At 63.7% G+C, this 15,990-nt stretch overlaps 1 protein-coding gene across 2 annotated transcripts in view; it reads right to left on the reverse strand.

Annotated features, from left to right (window-relative positions):
- proser3 (proline and serine rich 3) overlaps nucleotides 1-15,990 on the reverse strand; it is a 120,947-nt gene that overhangs the window by 103,822 nt on the left and 1,135 nt on the right. For both annotated transcript variants that reach the window (XR_015080393.1, XM_086004094.1), the window contains exon 2: nucleotides 1,727-1,832. Coding sequence is in view for 1 of the 2 variants with exons in the window: in XM_086004094.1 (XP_085860220.1) it covers nucleotides 1,727-1,832 (106 nt within the window). In the remaining variant the exon portion in view is untranslated. The remainder of the gene's footprint in view (nucleotides 1-1,726; nucleotides 1,833-15,990) is intronic.

Raw genomic sequence — 15,990 nt, forward strand, 5'->3', positions numbered from 1 at the left:
TGCGGCGTTCCCTCAGTACTGACCCTCCGACAGTGCGGCGCTCCCTCAGTACGGCCCCCCGACAGTGCGGCGCTCCCTCAGTACTGCCCCTCCGACAGTGCGGCGCTCCCTCAGTACCGCCCCTCCGACAGTGCGGCGTTCCCTCAGTACTGCCCCTCCGACAGTGCGGTGCTCCCTCAGTACCGCCCCTCCGACAGTGCGGCGCTCCCTCAGTACCGCCCCTCCGACAGTGCGGCGTTCCCTCAGTACTGCCCCTCCGACAGTGCGGCGCTCCCTCAGTACTGCCCCTCCGACAGTGCGGCGCTCCCTCAGTACTGCCCCTCCGACAGTGCGGCGCTCCCTCAGTACTGACCCTCCGACAGTGCAGTGCTCCCTCAGTACTGCCCCTCCGACAGTGCGGCGCTCCCTCAGTACTGCCCCTCCGACAGTGCGGCGCTCTCAGTACTGCCCCTCCGACAGTGCGGCGCTCCCTCAGTACTGCCCCTCTGACAGTGCAGCGCTCCCTCAGTACTGCCCCTCCGACAGTGCGGCGCTCCCTCAGTACTGCCCCTCCGACAGTGCGGCGCTCCCTCAGTACTGCCCCCTCCGACAGTGCGGCACTTCCTCAGTACTGCCCCTCCGACAGTGCGGCGCTCCCTCAGTACTGCCCCTCCGACAGTGCGGCGCTCCCTCAGTACTGCCCCCTCCGACAGTGCGGCACTCCCTCAGTACTGCCCCTCCGACAGTGCGGCGCTCCCTCAGTACCGCCCCTGCGACAGTGCGGCCTCCCTCAGTACCACCCCTCCGACAGTGCGGCGCTCCCTCAGTACCGCCCCTCCGACAGTGCGGCGCTCCCTCAGTACCGCCCCTCCGACAGTGCGGCGCTCCCTCAGTACCGCCCCTCCGACAGTGCGGCGCTCCCTCAGTACGGCCCCTCCGACAGTGCGGCGCTCCCTCAGTACTGCCCCTCCGACAGTGCGGCGCTCCCTCAGTACTGCCCCTCCGACAGTGTGGCGCTCCCTCAGTACTGCCCCTGCAACAGTGCGGCGCTCCCTCAGTACTGCCCCTGCGACAGTGCGGCGCTCCCTCAGTACTGCCCCTCCGACAGTGCGACGCTCCCTCAGTACTGCCCCTGCGACAGTGCTGCGCTCCCTCAGTACTGCCCTCCCTCAGTACTGCCCCTCCAACAGTGCAGCGCTCCCTCAGTACTGCCCCTGCGACAGTGCTGCGCTCCCTCAGTACTGCCCTCCCTCAGTACTGCCCCTCCAACAGTGCAGCGCTCCCTCAGTACTGCCCCTCCGACAGTGCGACGCTCCCTCAGTACTGCCCCTGCGACAGTGCTGCGCTCCCTCAGTACTGCCCTCCCTCAGTACTGCCCCTCCAACAGTGCAGCGCTCCCTCAGTACTGCCCCTCCGACAGTGCAGCGCTCCCTCAGTACTGCCCCTCCGACAGTGTGGCGCTCCCTCAGTACTGCCCCTCCGTTTCCGCCGCTTGTGTTCTAGGTGTTTATACCTGACATCAAGAGCAGGGCGTGACAAAAGGGCTCAGGAATAAATGCTATCCTTGGTGAGAGTCTGAGCCGCAATGACCTAGTTCTACTCCGGGTCTGTCCTGAATGAGCAGGTACCAGCCGGGATGATAGTCAGTGTGCGGACTCACATTTTGACAATGGGCTGGCAATATATAGTCAGTAACTTCCTGTAACCTCCCCCCACAACCCTTCTCCCAGTCTCCGCCCCGTCTCACCGTTCGTCCTGGTTTCTGGGGTAGCCTGCGAGGAGAGGACGGGTGATAGTGACTTCGAAAGGCCGGCGGTTCCACAAAAGGGTTCCCGCGGATGAACAGAGGAGAACTGTAGGAGAGAGGGAGAGAGAGAAGTGTCAAGGCATTGCTAGCTGCACTTTTACCGCAATCACATCCCTAACTAGACATTATTACAGCAACTTCCATTTATATAGCGCCTTTAACCTAGTAAAACGTCCCAGGGCGCTTCACATGAGCGATTATCAAAGAAAATTTGACACCCAGCCACATGAGGAGATATTAGGGCAGGTGACAGAGGTCGGTTTTAAGATGGAGAGAGAGAGGCGGAGAGGTTTAAGGAGGGAATTCCAGAGCTCGGGGCCCAGGCGGCTGAAGGCACGGCCGCCAATGGTGGAGCGATGGAAATCGGGGGATGTGCGAGAGGCCGGAATTGGAGGAGCGCAGAGATCTGGGAGGGTTGTAGGGGCTGGAGGAGGATACAGAGATAGGGAGGGTTGTAGGAGGCTGGAGGAGGTTACAGAGATAGGGAGGGTTGTAGGGGCTGGAGAAGGTTACAGAGACAGGGAGGGGTGTAGGGGCTGGAGCAGGTTACAGAGATAGGGAGGGTTGTAGGGGCTGGAGGAGGTTACAGAGATAGGGAGGGTTGTAGGGGCTGGAGGAGGTTACAGAGATAGGGAGGGGTGTAGGGGCTGGAGGAGGTTACAGAGATAGGGAGGGTTGTAGGGACTGGAGGAGGTTACAGAGATAGGGAGGGTTGTAGGGGCTGGAGGAGGTTACAGAGATAGGGAGGGTTGTAGGGGCTGGAGGAGGTTACAGAGATAGGGAGGGTTGTAGGGGCTGGAGGAGGTTACAGAGATAGGGAGGGTTGTAGGGGCTGGAGGAGGTTACAGAGATAGGGAGGGTTGTAGGGGCTGGAGGAGGTTACAGAGATAGGGAGGGTTGTAGGGGCTGGAGGACGTTACAGAGATAGGGAGGGTTGTAGGGGCTGGAGGAGGTTACAGAGATAGGGAGGGTTGTACGGGCTGGAGGAGGTTACAGAGATAGGGAGGGTTGTAGGGGCTGGAGGAGGTTACAGAGATAGGGAGGGTTGTAGGGGCTGGAGGAGGTTACAGAGATAGGGAGGGTTGTAGGGGCTGGAGGAGGTTACAGAGATAGGGAGGGTTGTAGGGGCTGGAGGAGGTTACAGAGATAGGGAGGGTTGTAGGGGCTGGAGGACGTTACAGAGATAGTGGGGGTTGTAGGGGCTGGAGGAGGTTATAGAGATAGAGATGGGGTGAGGAGGCCATGGAGGGATTTGAAAACAGTGAAGAGAATTTTAAAAATCGAGGCGTTGCTAAACTGGGAGCCAATGTCGGTCAGCGAGCACAGCAATTAAGACAATACAATGTGTTTGAGTCATTGATTCCACTCACCCCATAGCCCCTGTACTCTCTACCCTACCGTAGCCTCTACCCCACCCACAAGGAGGAACAGGAGGAGGCCGTTCAGCCCCTCGAGTCTGTTCCGCCATTCAGTGAGATCATGGCTCATCTGCGATCTAACTCCATCCACCGGCCTTTGGCCCCATATCCCTTAATACCTTTCATTAACAGAAATCTGTCGATCTCCGATTTAAAATTAACAATTGACCCGAGCATCAATTGCCGTTTGTGGAAGAGAGTTCCAAACTTCTCCCACCCTTTGTGTGTAGGAGTGTTTCCCAACTTCACTCCTGAAAGGTCTGGCTCTAATTTTTAGATTCTGCCCCTAGTCCGAGACTCCCCAACCAGTGGAAATAGTTTCTCTCTATCGACCCTATCTGATCACCCCATAACAGTCTAAATTCCAGGGAGTATGACCCTAGTTTGTGTAATCTCCCCTCGTAACTTAACCCTTGGAGTCCTGGTAAATCTACGCTGCACTCCCTCCAAGGCCAGTGTATCCCTCCAACTGACCAGAGGTCACAGCAGAGAGGCCGAGCAACTGACCGGAGGTCACAGCAGAGGGGCCGAGCAACTGACCGGAGGTCACTGCAGAGAGGCCGAGCAACTGACCGGAGGTCACTGCAGAGGGGCCGAGCAACTGACCGGAGGTCACTGCAGAGAGGCCGAGCAACTGACCGGAGGTCACTGCAGAGAGGCCGAGCAACTGACCGGAGGTCACTGCAGAGGGGCCGAACAACTGACCGGAGGTCACTGCAGAGAGGCCGAGCAACTGACCGGAGGTCACTGCAGAGGGGCCGAGCAACTGACCGGAGGTCACTGCAGAGGGGCCGAGCAACTGACCGGAGGTCACAGCAGAGGGGCCGAACAACTGACCGGAGGTCACTGCAGAGGGGCCGAGCAACTGACCGGAGGTCGCTGCAGAGGGGCCGAGCAACTGACCAGAGGTCACTGCAGAGAGGCCGAGCAACTGACCGGAGGTCACTGCAGAGGGGCCGAGCAACTGACCGGAGGTCACTGCAGAGAGGCCGAGCAACTGACCGGAGGTCACTGCAGAGGGGCCGAGCAACTGACCGAAGGTCACTGCAGAGGGGCCGAGCAACTGACCGGAGGTCACAGCAGAGGGGCCGAGCAACTGACCGGAGGTCGCTGCAGAGGGGCCGAGCAACTGACCGGAGGTCACTGCAGAGGGGCCGAGCAACTGACCGGAGGTCACTGCAGAGGGGCCGAGCAACTGACCGGAGGTCACTGCAGAGGGGCCGAGCAACTGACCGGAGGTCACTGCAGAGGGGCCGAGCAACTGACCGGAGGTCACTGCAGAGAGGCCGAGCAACTGACCGGAGGTCACTGCAGAGGGGCCGAGCAACTGACCGGAGGTCACTGCAGAGGGGCCGAGCAACTGACCGGAGGTCACAGCAGAGGGGCCGAGCAACTGACCGGAGGTCACAGCAGAGGGGCCGAGCAACTGACCGGAGGTCACAGCAGAGAGGCCGAGCAACTGACCGGAGGTCACTGCAGAGGGGCCGAGCAACTGACCAGAGGTCACTGCAGAGAGGCCGAGCAACTGACCGGAGGTCACAGCAGAGGGGCCGAGCAACTGACCAGAGGTCGCTGCAGAGGGGCCGAGCAACTGACCGGAGGTCACTGCAGAGAGGCCGAGCAACTGACCGGAGGTCACTGCAGAGAGGCCGAGCAACTGACCGGAGGTCACTGCAGAGGGGCCGAGCAACTGACCAGAGGTCACTGCAGAGAGGCCGAGCAACTGACCGGAGGTCACTGCAGAGGGCCGAGCAACTGACCAGAGGTCACTGCAGAGAGGCCGAGCAACTGACCGGAGGTCACTGCAGAGGGGCCGAGCAACTGACCGGAGGTCACTGCAGAGGGCCGAGCAACTGACCAGAGGTCACTGCAGAGAGGCCGAGCAACTGACCGGAGGTCACTGCAGAGGGCCGAGCAACTGACCAGAGGTCACTGCAGAGGGGCCGAGCAACTGACCGGAGGTCACAGCAGAGAGGCCGAGCAACTGACCGGAGGTCACTGCAGAGGGGCCGAGCAACTGACCGGAGGTCACTGCAGAGGGGCCGAGCAACTGACCGGAGGTCACTGCAGAGAGGCCGAGCAACTGACCGGAGGTCACTGCAGAGAGGCCGAGCAACTGACCGGAGGTCACTGCAGAGAGGCCGAGCAACTGACCGGAGGTCACTGCAGAGGGCCGAGCAACTGACCAGAGGTCACTGCAGAGAGGCCGAGCAACTGACCGGAGGTCACTGCAGAGAGGCCGAGCAACTGACCGGAGGTCACTGCAGAGGGCCGAGCAACTGACCAGAGGTCACTGCAGAGAGGCCGAGCAACTGACCGGAGGTCACTGCAGAGGGGCCGAGCAACTGACCGGAGGTCACTGCAGAGGGGCCGAGCAACTGACCGGAGGTCGCTGCAGAGAGGCCGAACAACTGACCAGAGGTCACTGCAGAGGGGCCGAGCAACTGACCGGAGGTCACTGCAGAGGGGCCGAGCAACTGACCAGAGGTCGCTGCAGAGAGGCCGAACAACTGACCGGAGGTCGCTGCAGAGAGGCCGAACAACTGACCGGAGGTCGCTGCAGAGAGGCCGAGCAACTGACCGGAGGTCACTGCAGAGGGGCCGAACAACTGACCGGAGGTCACTGCAGAGGGGCTGAACAACTGACCGGAGGTCGCTGCAGAGAGGCCGAACAACTGACCGGAGGTCGCTGCAGAGGGGCCGAGCAACTGACCGGAGGTCACTGCAGAGGGGCTGAACAACTGACCGGAGGTCGCTGCAGAGAGGCCGAACAACTGACCGGAGGTCGCTGCAGAGAGGCCGAGCAACTGACCGGAGGTCGCTGCAGAGAGGCCGAACAACTGACCGGAGGTCACTGCAGAGGGGCCGAGCAACTGACCGGAGGTCACTGCAGAGGGCCGAGCAACTGACCGGAGGTCACTGCAGAGGGGCCGAGCAACTGACCAGAGGTCACTGCAGAGGGGCCGAGCAACTGACCAGAGGTCGCTGCAGAGGGGCTGAACAACTGACCGGAGGTCGCTGCAGAGAGGCCGAACAACTGACCGGAGGTCGCTGCAGAGAGGCCGAGCAACTGACCGGAGGTCGCTGCAGAGAGGCCGAACAACTGACCGGAGGTCACTGCAGAGGGGCCGAGCAACTGACCGGAGGTCACTGCAGAGGGGCCGAGCAACTGACCGGAGGTCACTGCAGAGGGGCCGAGCAACTGACCGGAGGTCGCTGCAGAGGGGCTGAACAACTGACCGGAGGTCGCTGCAGAGAGGCCGAACAACTGACCGGAGGTCGCTGCAGAGGGGCCGAGCAACTGACCGGAGGTCGCTGCAGAGGGGCTGAACAACTGACCGGAGGTCGCTGCAGAGAGGCCGAACAACTGACCGGAGGTCGCTGCAGAGGGGCCGAGCAACTGACCGGAGGTCGCTGCAGAGGGGCTGAACAACTGACCGGAGGTCGCTGCAGAGGGGCCGAGCAACTGACCGGAGGTCACTGCAGAGGGGCTGAACAACTGACCGGAGGTCGCTGCAGAGAGGCCGAACAACTGACCGGAGGTCGCTGCAGAGAGGCCGAGCAACTGACCGGAGGTCGCTGCAGAGAGGCCGAACAACTGACCGGAGGTCACTGCAGAGGGGCCGAGCAACTGACCGGAGGTCACTGCAGAGGGGCCGAGCAACTGACCGGAGGTCACTGCAGAGGGCCGAGCAACTGACCGGAGGTCACTGCAGAGAGGCCGAACAACTGACCGGAGGTCACAGCAGAGGGGCCGAGCAACTGACCGGAGGTCGCTGCAGAGGGGCCGAGCAACTGACCAGAGGTCACTGCAGAGGGGCCGAGCAACTGACCAGAGGTCGCTGCAGAGGGGCTGAACAACTGACCGGAGGTCGCTGCAGAGAGGCCGAACAACTGACCGGAGGTCGCTGCAGAGAGGCCGAGCAACTGACCGGAGGTCGCTGCAGAGAGGCCGAGCAACTGACCGGAGGTCACTGCAGAGGGGCCGAGCAACTGACCGGAGGTCGCTGCAGAGGGGCCGAGCAACTGACCGGAGGTCACTGCAGAGGGGCCGAGCAACTGACCGGAGGTCACTGCAGAGGGGCCGAGCAACTGACCGGAGGTCACTGCAGAGAGGCCGAACAACTGACCGGAGGTCGCTGCAGAGGGGCCGAGCAACTGACCGGAGGTCGCTGCAGAGGGGCCGAGCAACTGACCGGAGGTCACTGCAGAGGGGCCGAGCAACTGACCGGAGGTCGCTGCAGAGAGGCCGAGCAACTGACCGGAGGTCGCTGCAGAGGGGCCGAGCAACTGACCGAAGGTCACTGCAGAGGGGCCGAGCAACTGACCAGAGGTCACTGCAGAGGGGCCGAGCAACTGACCGGAGGTCACTGCAGAGGGGCCGAGCAACTGACCGGAGGTCGCTGCAGAGAGGCCGAACAACTGACCGGAGGTCACTGCAGAGGGGCCGAGCAACTGACCGGAGGTCGCTGCAGAGGGGCCGAGCAACTGACCGGAGGTCACAGCAGAGGGGCCGAGCAACTGACCGGAGGTCACTGCAGAGGGGCCGTAGCAACTGACCGGAGGTCGCTGCAGAGGGGCCGGGCAACTGACCGGAGGTCACTGCAGAGAGGCCGAACAACTGACCGGAGGTCACTGCAGAGGGGCCGAACAACTGACCGGAGGTCGCTGCAGAGAGGCCGAGCAACTGACCGGAGGTCACTGCAGAGGGGCCGAGCAACTGACCGAAGGTCACTGCAGAGGGGCCGAGCAACTGACCGGAGGTCACAGCAGAGGGGCCGAGCAACTGACCGGAGGTCGCTGCAGAGAGGCCGAACAACTGACCGGAGGTCACTGCAGAGGGGCCGAGCAACTGACCGAAGGTCACTGCAGAGGGGCCGAGCAACTGACCGGAGGTCACTGCAGAGGGGCCGAGCAACTGACCGGAGGTCACTGCAGAGGGGCCGAGCAACTGACCGGAGGTCACTGCAGAGAGGCCGAACAACTGACCGGAGGTCACTGCAGAGGGGCCGAGCAACTGACCGGAGGTCGCTGCAGAGGGCCGAGCAACTGACCGGAGGTCACTGCAGAGGGGCCGAGCAACTGACCGGAGGTCACTGCAGAGGGGCCGAGCAACTGACCAGAGGTCACTGCAGAGGGGCCGAGCAACTGACCGGAGGTCGCTGCAGAGGGGCCGAGCAACTGACCGGAGGTCACTGCAGAGGGGGCCGGGCAACTGACCGGAGGTCACTGCAGAGGGGCCGAGCAACTGACCGGAGGTCACTGCAGAGAGGCCGAGCAACTGACCGGAGGTCGCTGCAGAGGGGCCGAGCAACTGACCGGAGGTCACTGCAGAGGGGCCGGGCAACTGACCGGAGGTCGCTGCAGAGAGGCCGAGCAACTGACCGGAGGTCACAGCAGAGGGGCCGAGCAACTGACCGGAGGTCACTGCAGAGGGCCGAGCAACTGACCGGAGGTCACTGCAGAGGGGCCGAACAACTGACCGGAGGTCGCTGCAGAGAGGCCGAGCAACTGACCGGAGGTCACAGCAGAGAGGCCGAACAACTGACCGGAGGTCACTGCAGAGGGGCCGAGCAACTGACCAGAGGTCGCTGCAGAGGGGGCCGAACAACTGACCGGAGGTCGCTGCAGAGAGGCCGAACAACTGACCGGAGGTCACAGCAGAGGGGGCCGAGCAACTGACCGGAGGTCACTGCAGAGGGCCGAGCAACTGACGGGAGGTCGCTGCAGAGGGGCCGAGCAACTGACCGGAGGTCGCTGCAGAGGGGGCCGAACAACTGACCGGAGGTCACTGCAGAGAGGCCGAACAACTGACCGGAGGTCGCTGCAGAGGGGCCGAGCAACTGACCGGAGGTCGCTGCAGAGGGGCCGAGCAACTGACCGGAGGTCACTGCAGAGAGGCCGAACAACTGACCGGAGGTCGCTGCAGAGGGGCCGAACAACTGACCAGAGGTCACTGCAGAGGGGCCGAGCAACTGACCGGAGGTCGCTGCAGAGAGGCCGAACAACTGACCGGAGGTCACTGCAGAGAGGCCGAGCAACTGACCGGAGGTCACAGCAGAGGGGCCGAGCAACTGACCAGAGGTCACAGCAGAGGGGCCGAGCAACTGACCGGAGGTCACTGCAGAGGGCCGAACAACTGACCGGAGGTCACTGCAGAGGGGCCGAGCAACTGACCGGAGGTCACTGCAGAGAGGCCGAGCAACTGACCGGAGGTCGCTGCAGAGAGGCCGAGCAACTGACCAGAGGTCGCTGCAGAGGGGCCGAGCAACTGACCGGAGGTCACTGCAGAGAGGCCGAGCAACTGACCGGAGGTCACTGCAGAGAGGCCGAGCAACTGACCGGAGGTCACTGCAGAGGGCCGAGCAACTGACCAGAGGTCACTGCAGAGAGGCCGAGCAACTGACCGGAGGTCACTGCAGAGGGCCGAGCAACTGACCAGAGGTCACTGCAGAGAGGCCGAGCAACTGACCGGAGGTCACTGCAGAGGGGCCGAGCAACTGACCGGAGGTCACTGCAGAGGGCCGAGCAACTGACCAGAGGTCACTGCAGAGAGGCCGAGCAACTGACCGGAGGTCACTGCAGAGGGCCGAGCAACTGACCAGAGGTCACTGCAGAGGGGCCGAGCAACTGACCGGAGGTCACAGCAGAGAGGCCGAGCAACTGACCGGAGGTCACTGCAGAGGGGCCGAGCAACTGACCGGAGGTCACTGCAGAGGGGCCGAGCAACTGACCGGAGGTCACTGCAGAGAGGCCGAGCAACTGACCGGAGGTCACTGCAGAGAGGCCGAGCAACTGACCGGAGGTCACTGCAGAGGGCCGAGCAACTGACCAGAGGTCACTGCAGAGAGGCCGAGCAACTGACCGGAGGTCACTGCAGAGAGGCCGAGCAACTGACCGGAGGTCACTGCAGAGGGCCGAGCAACTGACCAGAGGTCACTGCAGAGAGGCCGAGCAACTGACCGGAGGTCACTGCAGAGGGGCCGAGCAACTGACCGGAGGTCACTGCAGAGGGGCCGAGCAACTGACCGGAGGTCGCTGCAGAGGGGCCGAGCAACTGACCGGAGGTCACTGCAGAGGGGCCGAGCAACTGACCAGAGGTCGCTGCAGAGAGGCCGAACAACTGACCGGAGGTCGCTGCAGAGAGGCCGAACAACTGACCGGAGGTCGCTGCAGAGAGGCCGAGCAACTGACCGGAGGTCGCTGCAGAGAGGCCGAACAACTGACCGGAGGTCGCTGCAGAGAGGCCGAACAACTGACCGGAGGTCGCTGCAGAGGGGCCGAACAACTGACCGGAGGTCGCTGCAGAGAGGCCGAACAACTGACCGGAGGTCGCTGCAGAGAGGCCGAGCAACTGACCGGAGGTCGCTGCAGAGAGGCCGAACAACTGACCGGAGGTCACTGCAGAGGGGCCGAGCAACTGACCGGAGGTCACTGCAGAGGGGCCGAGCAACTGACCGGAGGTCACTGCAGAGGGCCGAGCAACTGACCGGAGGTCACTGCAGAGGGGCCGAGCAACTGACCAGAGGTCACTGCAGAGGGGCCGAGCAACTGACCAGAGGTCGCTGCAGAGGGGCTGAACAACTGACCGGAGGTCACTGCAGAGGGGCCGAACAACTGACCGGAGGTCGCTGCAGAGGGGCCGAGCAACTGACCGGAGGTCACTGCAGAGGGGCCGAGCAACTGACCGGAGGTCACTGCAGAGGGGCCGAGCAACTGACCGGAGGTCACTGCAGAGGGGCCGAGCAACTGACCGGAGGTCACTGCAGAGGGGCCGAGCAACTGACCGGAGGTCACTGCACAGGGGCCGAGCAACTGACCGGAGGTCACTGCAGAGGGGCCGAGCAACTGACCGGAGGTCACTGCAGAGGGGCCGAGCAACTGACCGGAGGTCACTGCAGAGAGGCCGAGCAACTGACCGGAGGTCACTGCAGAGGGGCCGAGCAACTGACCGGAGGTCGCTGCAGAGAGGCCGAACAACTGACCAGAGGTCACTGCAGAGAGGCCGAGCAACTGACCGGAGGTCACTGCAGAGAGGCCGAGCAACTGACCGGAGGTCACTGCAGAGGGCCGAGCAACTGACCAGAGGTCACTGCAGAGAGGCCGAGCAACTGACCGGAGGTCACTGCAGAGAGGCCGAGCAACTGACCGGAGGTCACTGCACAGGGGCCGAGCAACTGACCGGAGGTCACTGCAGAGAGGCCGAACAACTGACCGGAGGTCACTGCAGAGGGGCCGAGCAACTGACCGGAGGTCGCTGCAGAGGGGCCGAGCAACTGACCGGAGGTCAGTGCAGAGGGGCCGTAGCAACTGACCGGAGGTCGCTGCAGAGGGGCCGAACAACTGACCGGAGGTCACTGCAGAGAGGCCGAACAACTGACCGAAGGTCACTGCAGAGGGGCCGAACAACTGACCGGAGGTCGCTGCAGAGAGGCCGAACAACTGACCGGAGGTCGCTGCAGAGGGGCCGAGCAACTGACCGGAGGTCGCTGCAGAGGGGCCGAACAACTGACCGGAGGTCACTGCAGAGGGGCCGAGCAACTGACCAGAGGTCACTGCAGAGGGGCCGAGCAACTGACCGGAGGTCACAGCAGAGAGGCCGAGCAACTGACCGGAGGTCACTGCAGAGGGGCCGAAACAACTGACCGGAGGTCACTGCAGAGAGGCTGAACAACTGACCGGAGGTCACTGCAGAGAGGCCGAGCAACTGACCGGAGGTCACTGCAGAGGGCCGAGCAACTGACCGGAGGTCGCTGCAGAGGGGCCGAGCAACTGACCGGAGGTCACAGCAGAGGGGCCGAGCAACTGACCGGAGGTCACTGCAGAGGGGCCGAGCAACTGACCGGAGGTCACTGCAGAGAGGCTGAACAACTGACCGGAGGTCACTGCAGAGAGGCCGAGCAACTGACCGGAGGTCACTGCAGAGGGCCGAGCAACTGACCGGAGGTCGCTGCAGAGGGGCCGAGCAACTGACCGGAGGTCACAGCAGAGGGGCCGAGCAACTGACCGGAGGTCACAGCAGAGGGGCCGAGCAACTGACCGGAGGTCACTGCAGAGGGGCCGAGCAACTGACCGGAGGTCACAGCAGAGGGGCCGAACAACTGACCGGAGGTCACTGCAGAGGGGCCGAACAACTGACCGGAGGTCACTGCAGAGGGGCCGAACAACTGACCGAAGGTCACTGCAGAGGGGCCGAACAACTGACCGGAGGTCACTGCAGAGAGGCCGAACAACTGACCGGAGGTCACTGCAGAGGGGCCGAGCAACTGACCGGAGGTCGCTGCAGAGAGGCCGAGCAACTGACCAGAGGTCGCTGCAGAGGGGCCGAGCAACTGACCAGAGGTCACTGCAGAGGGGCCGAGCAACTGACCGGAGGTCACTGCAGAGAGGCCGAGCAACTGACCGGAGGTCACTGCAGAGAGGCCGAGCAACTGACCGGAGGTCACTGCAGAGAGGCCGAGCAACTGACCGGAGGTCACTGCAGAGGGGCCGAGCAACTGACCAGAGGTCGCTGCAGAGGGGCCGAACAACTGACCGGAGGTCACTGCAGAGGGGCCGAGCAACTGACCAGAGGTCACTGCAGAGGGGCCGAGCAACTGACCGGAGGTCACTGCAGAGAGGCCGAGCAACTGACCGGAGGTCACTGCAGAGAGGCCGAGCAACTGACCGGAGGTCACTGCAGAGGGGCCGAGCAACTGACCGGAGGTCACTGCAGAGGGGCCGAGCAACTGACCGGAGGTCACTGCAGAGGGGCCGAGCAACTGACCGGAGGTCACTGCAGAGAGGCCGAGCAACTGACCGGAGGTCACTGCAGAGAGGCCGAGCAACTGACCGGAGGTCACTGCAGAGGGGCCGAGCAACTGACCGGAGGTCACTGCAGAGGGGCCGAGCAACTGACCGGAGGTCACTGCAGAGGGGCCGAGCAACTGACCGGAGGTCACTGCAGAGGGGCCGAGCAACTGACCGGAGGTCACTGCACAGGGGCCGAGCAACTGACCGGAGGTCACTGCAGAGAGGCCGAGCAACTGACCGGAGGTCACTGCAGAGAGGCCGAGCAACTGACCGGAGGTCACTGCAGAGGGGCCGAGCAACTGACCGGAGGTCGCTGCAGAGGGGCTGAACAACTGACCGGAGGTCACTGCAGAGGGGCCGAGCAACTGACCGAAGGTCACTGCAGAGGGGCCGAGCAACTGACCAGAGGTCACAGCAGAGAGGCCGAGCAACTGACCGGAGGTCACTGCAGAGGGGCCGAGCAACTGACCGGAGGTCACTGCAGAGAGGCCGAGCAACTGACCGGAGGTCACTGCAGAGGGGCCGAGCAACTGACCAGAGGTCACAGCAGAGAGGCCGAGCAACTGACCGGAGGTCGCTGCAGAGGGGCCGAGCAACTGACCGGAGGTCACTGCAGAGAGGCCGAGCAACTGACCGGAGGTCACTGCAGAGGGGCCGAGCAACTGACCGGAGGTCACAGCAGAGGGGCCGAGCAACTGACCGGAGGTCACTGCAGAGGGGCCGAGCAACTGACCAGAGGTCACAGCAGAGGGGCCGAACAACTGACCGGAGGTCGCTGCAGAGAGGCCGAGCAACTGACCGGAGGTCGCTGCAGAGGGGCCGAGCAACTGACCGGAGGTCACTGCAGAGAGGCCGAGCAACTGACCGGAGGTCACTGCAGAGGGGCCGTAGCAACTGACCGGAGGTCACAGCAGAGAGGCCGAACAACTGACCGAAGGTCACTGCAGAGGGGCCGAGCAACTGACCGGAGGTCACTGCAGAGGGGCCGAGCAACTGACCGGAGGTCACTGCAGAGGGGCCGAGCAACTGACCGGAGGTCACTGCAGAGGGGCCGAGCAACTGACCGGAGGTCACTGCAGAGGGGCCGAGCAACTGACCGGAGGTCACTGCAGAGGGGCCGAACAACTGACCGGAGGTCACTGCAGAGGGGCCGAGCAACTGACCGGAGGTCACTGCAGAGAGGGCCGAACAACTGACCGGAGGTCACTGCAGAGGGGCCCGAACAACTGACCGGAGGTCACTGCAGAGAGGCCGAGCAACTGACCGGAGGTCACTGCAGAGAGGCCGAACAACTGACCGGAGGTCACTGCAGAGAGGCCGAGCAACTGACCGGAGGTCACTGCAGAGGGGCCGAGCAACTGACCGGAGGTCACTGCAGAGAGGCCGAACAACTGACCGGAGGTCGCTGCAGAGGGGCCGAGCAACTGACCGGAGGTCACTGCAGAGGGGCCGAGCAACTGACCGGAGGTCACTGCAGAGGGGCCGAACAACTGACCGGAGGTCACTGCAGAGAGGCCGAGCAACTGACCGGAGGTCACTGCAGAGAGGCCGAGCAACTGACCGGAGGTCACTGCAGAGGGGCCGAGCAACTGACCGGAGGTCACAGCAGAGGGGCCGAACAACTGACCGGAGGTCACTGCAGAGGGGCCGAGCAACTGACCGGAGGTCGCTGCAGAGGGGCCGAGCAACTGACCGGAGGTCACTGCAGAGGGGCCGAGCAACTGACCGGAGGTCACTGCAGAGGGGCCGAGCAACTGACCAGAGGTCACTGCAGAGGGGCCGAGCAACTGACCGGAGGTCACTGCAGAGGGGCCGAGCAACTGACCGGAGGTCGCTGCAGAGGGGCCGAGCAACTGACCGGAGGTCACTGCAGAGGGGCCGAGCAACTGACCGGAGGTCACTGCAGAGGGGCCGAGCAACTGACCGGAGGTCACTGCAGAGGGGCCGAACAACTGACCGGAGGTCACTGCAGAGGGGCCGAGCAACTGACCGGAGGTCACTGCAGAGGGGCCGAACAACTGACCGGAGGTCGCTGCAGAGGGGCCGTAGCAACTGACCGGAGGTCACTGCAGAGGGGCCGAGCAACTGACCGGAGGTCACTGCAGAGGGGCCGAGCAACTGACCGGAGGTCACTGCAGAGAGGCCGAGCAACTGACCGGAGGTCACTGCAGAGAGGGCCGAGCAACTGACCGGAGGTCACTGCAGAGGGGCCGAGCAACTGACCGGAGGTCACTGCAGAGAGGCCGAGCAACTGACCGGGAGGTCACTGCAGAGGGGCCGAGCAACTGACCGGAGGTCGCTGCAGAGGGGCCGAGCAACTGACCGGAGGTCACTGCAGAGGGGCCGAGCAACTGACCGGAGGTCGCTGCAGAGGGGCCGAGCAACTGACCGGAGGTCACTGCAGAGAGGCCGAACAACTGACCGGAGGTCACTGCAGAGGGCCGAGCAACTGACCGGAGGTCACTGCAGAGGGGCCGAGCAACTGACCGGAGGTCACTGCAGAGGGGCCGGGCAACTGACCGGAGGTCACTGCAGAGAGGCCGAGCAACTGACCGGAGGTCGCTGCAGAGAGGCCGAGCAACTGACCGGAGGTCACTGCAGAGGGGCCGAGCAACTGACCGGAGGTCACTGCAGAGGGGCCGAGCAACTGACCGGAGGTCGCTGCAGAGGGGCCGAACAACTGACCGGAGGTCACTGCAGAGAGGCCGAGCAACTGACCGGAGGTCGCTGCAGAGGGGCCGAACAACTGACCGGAGGTCACTGCAGAGGGGCCGAACAACTGACCGGAGGTCACTGCAGAGAGGCCGAGCAACTGACCGGAGGTCACTGCAGAGAGGCCGAGCAACTGACCGGAGGTCACTGCAGAGGGGCCGAACAACTGACCGGAGGTCACTGCAGAGAGGCCGAGCAACTGACCGGAGGTCACTGCAGAGGGGCCGAGCAACTGACCGGAGGTCGCTGCAGAGAGGCCGAGCAACTGACCGGAGGTCACTG

The sequence above is a fragment of the Somniosus microcephalus genome, chromosome 12 (genome assembly GCF_052327205.1).
Source record: "Somniosus microcephalus isolate GS21.2 chromosome 12, FLI_Smic_1.0, whole genome shotgun sequence".
Classification (NCBI taxonomy): domain Eukaryota; kingdom Metazoa; phylum Chordata; class Chondrichthyes; order Squaliformes; family Somniosidae; genus Somniosus; species Somniosus microcephalus.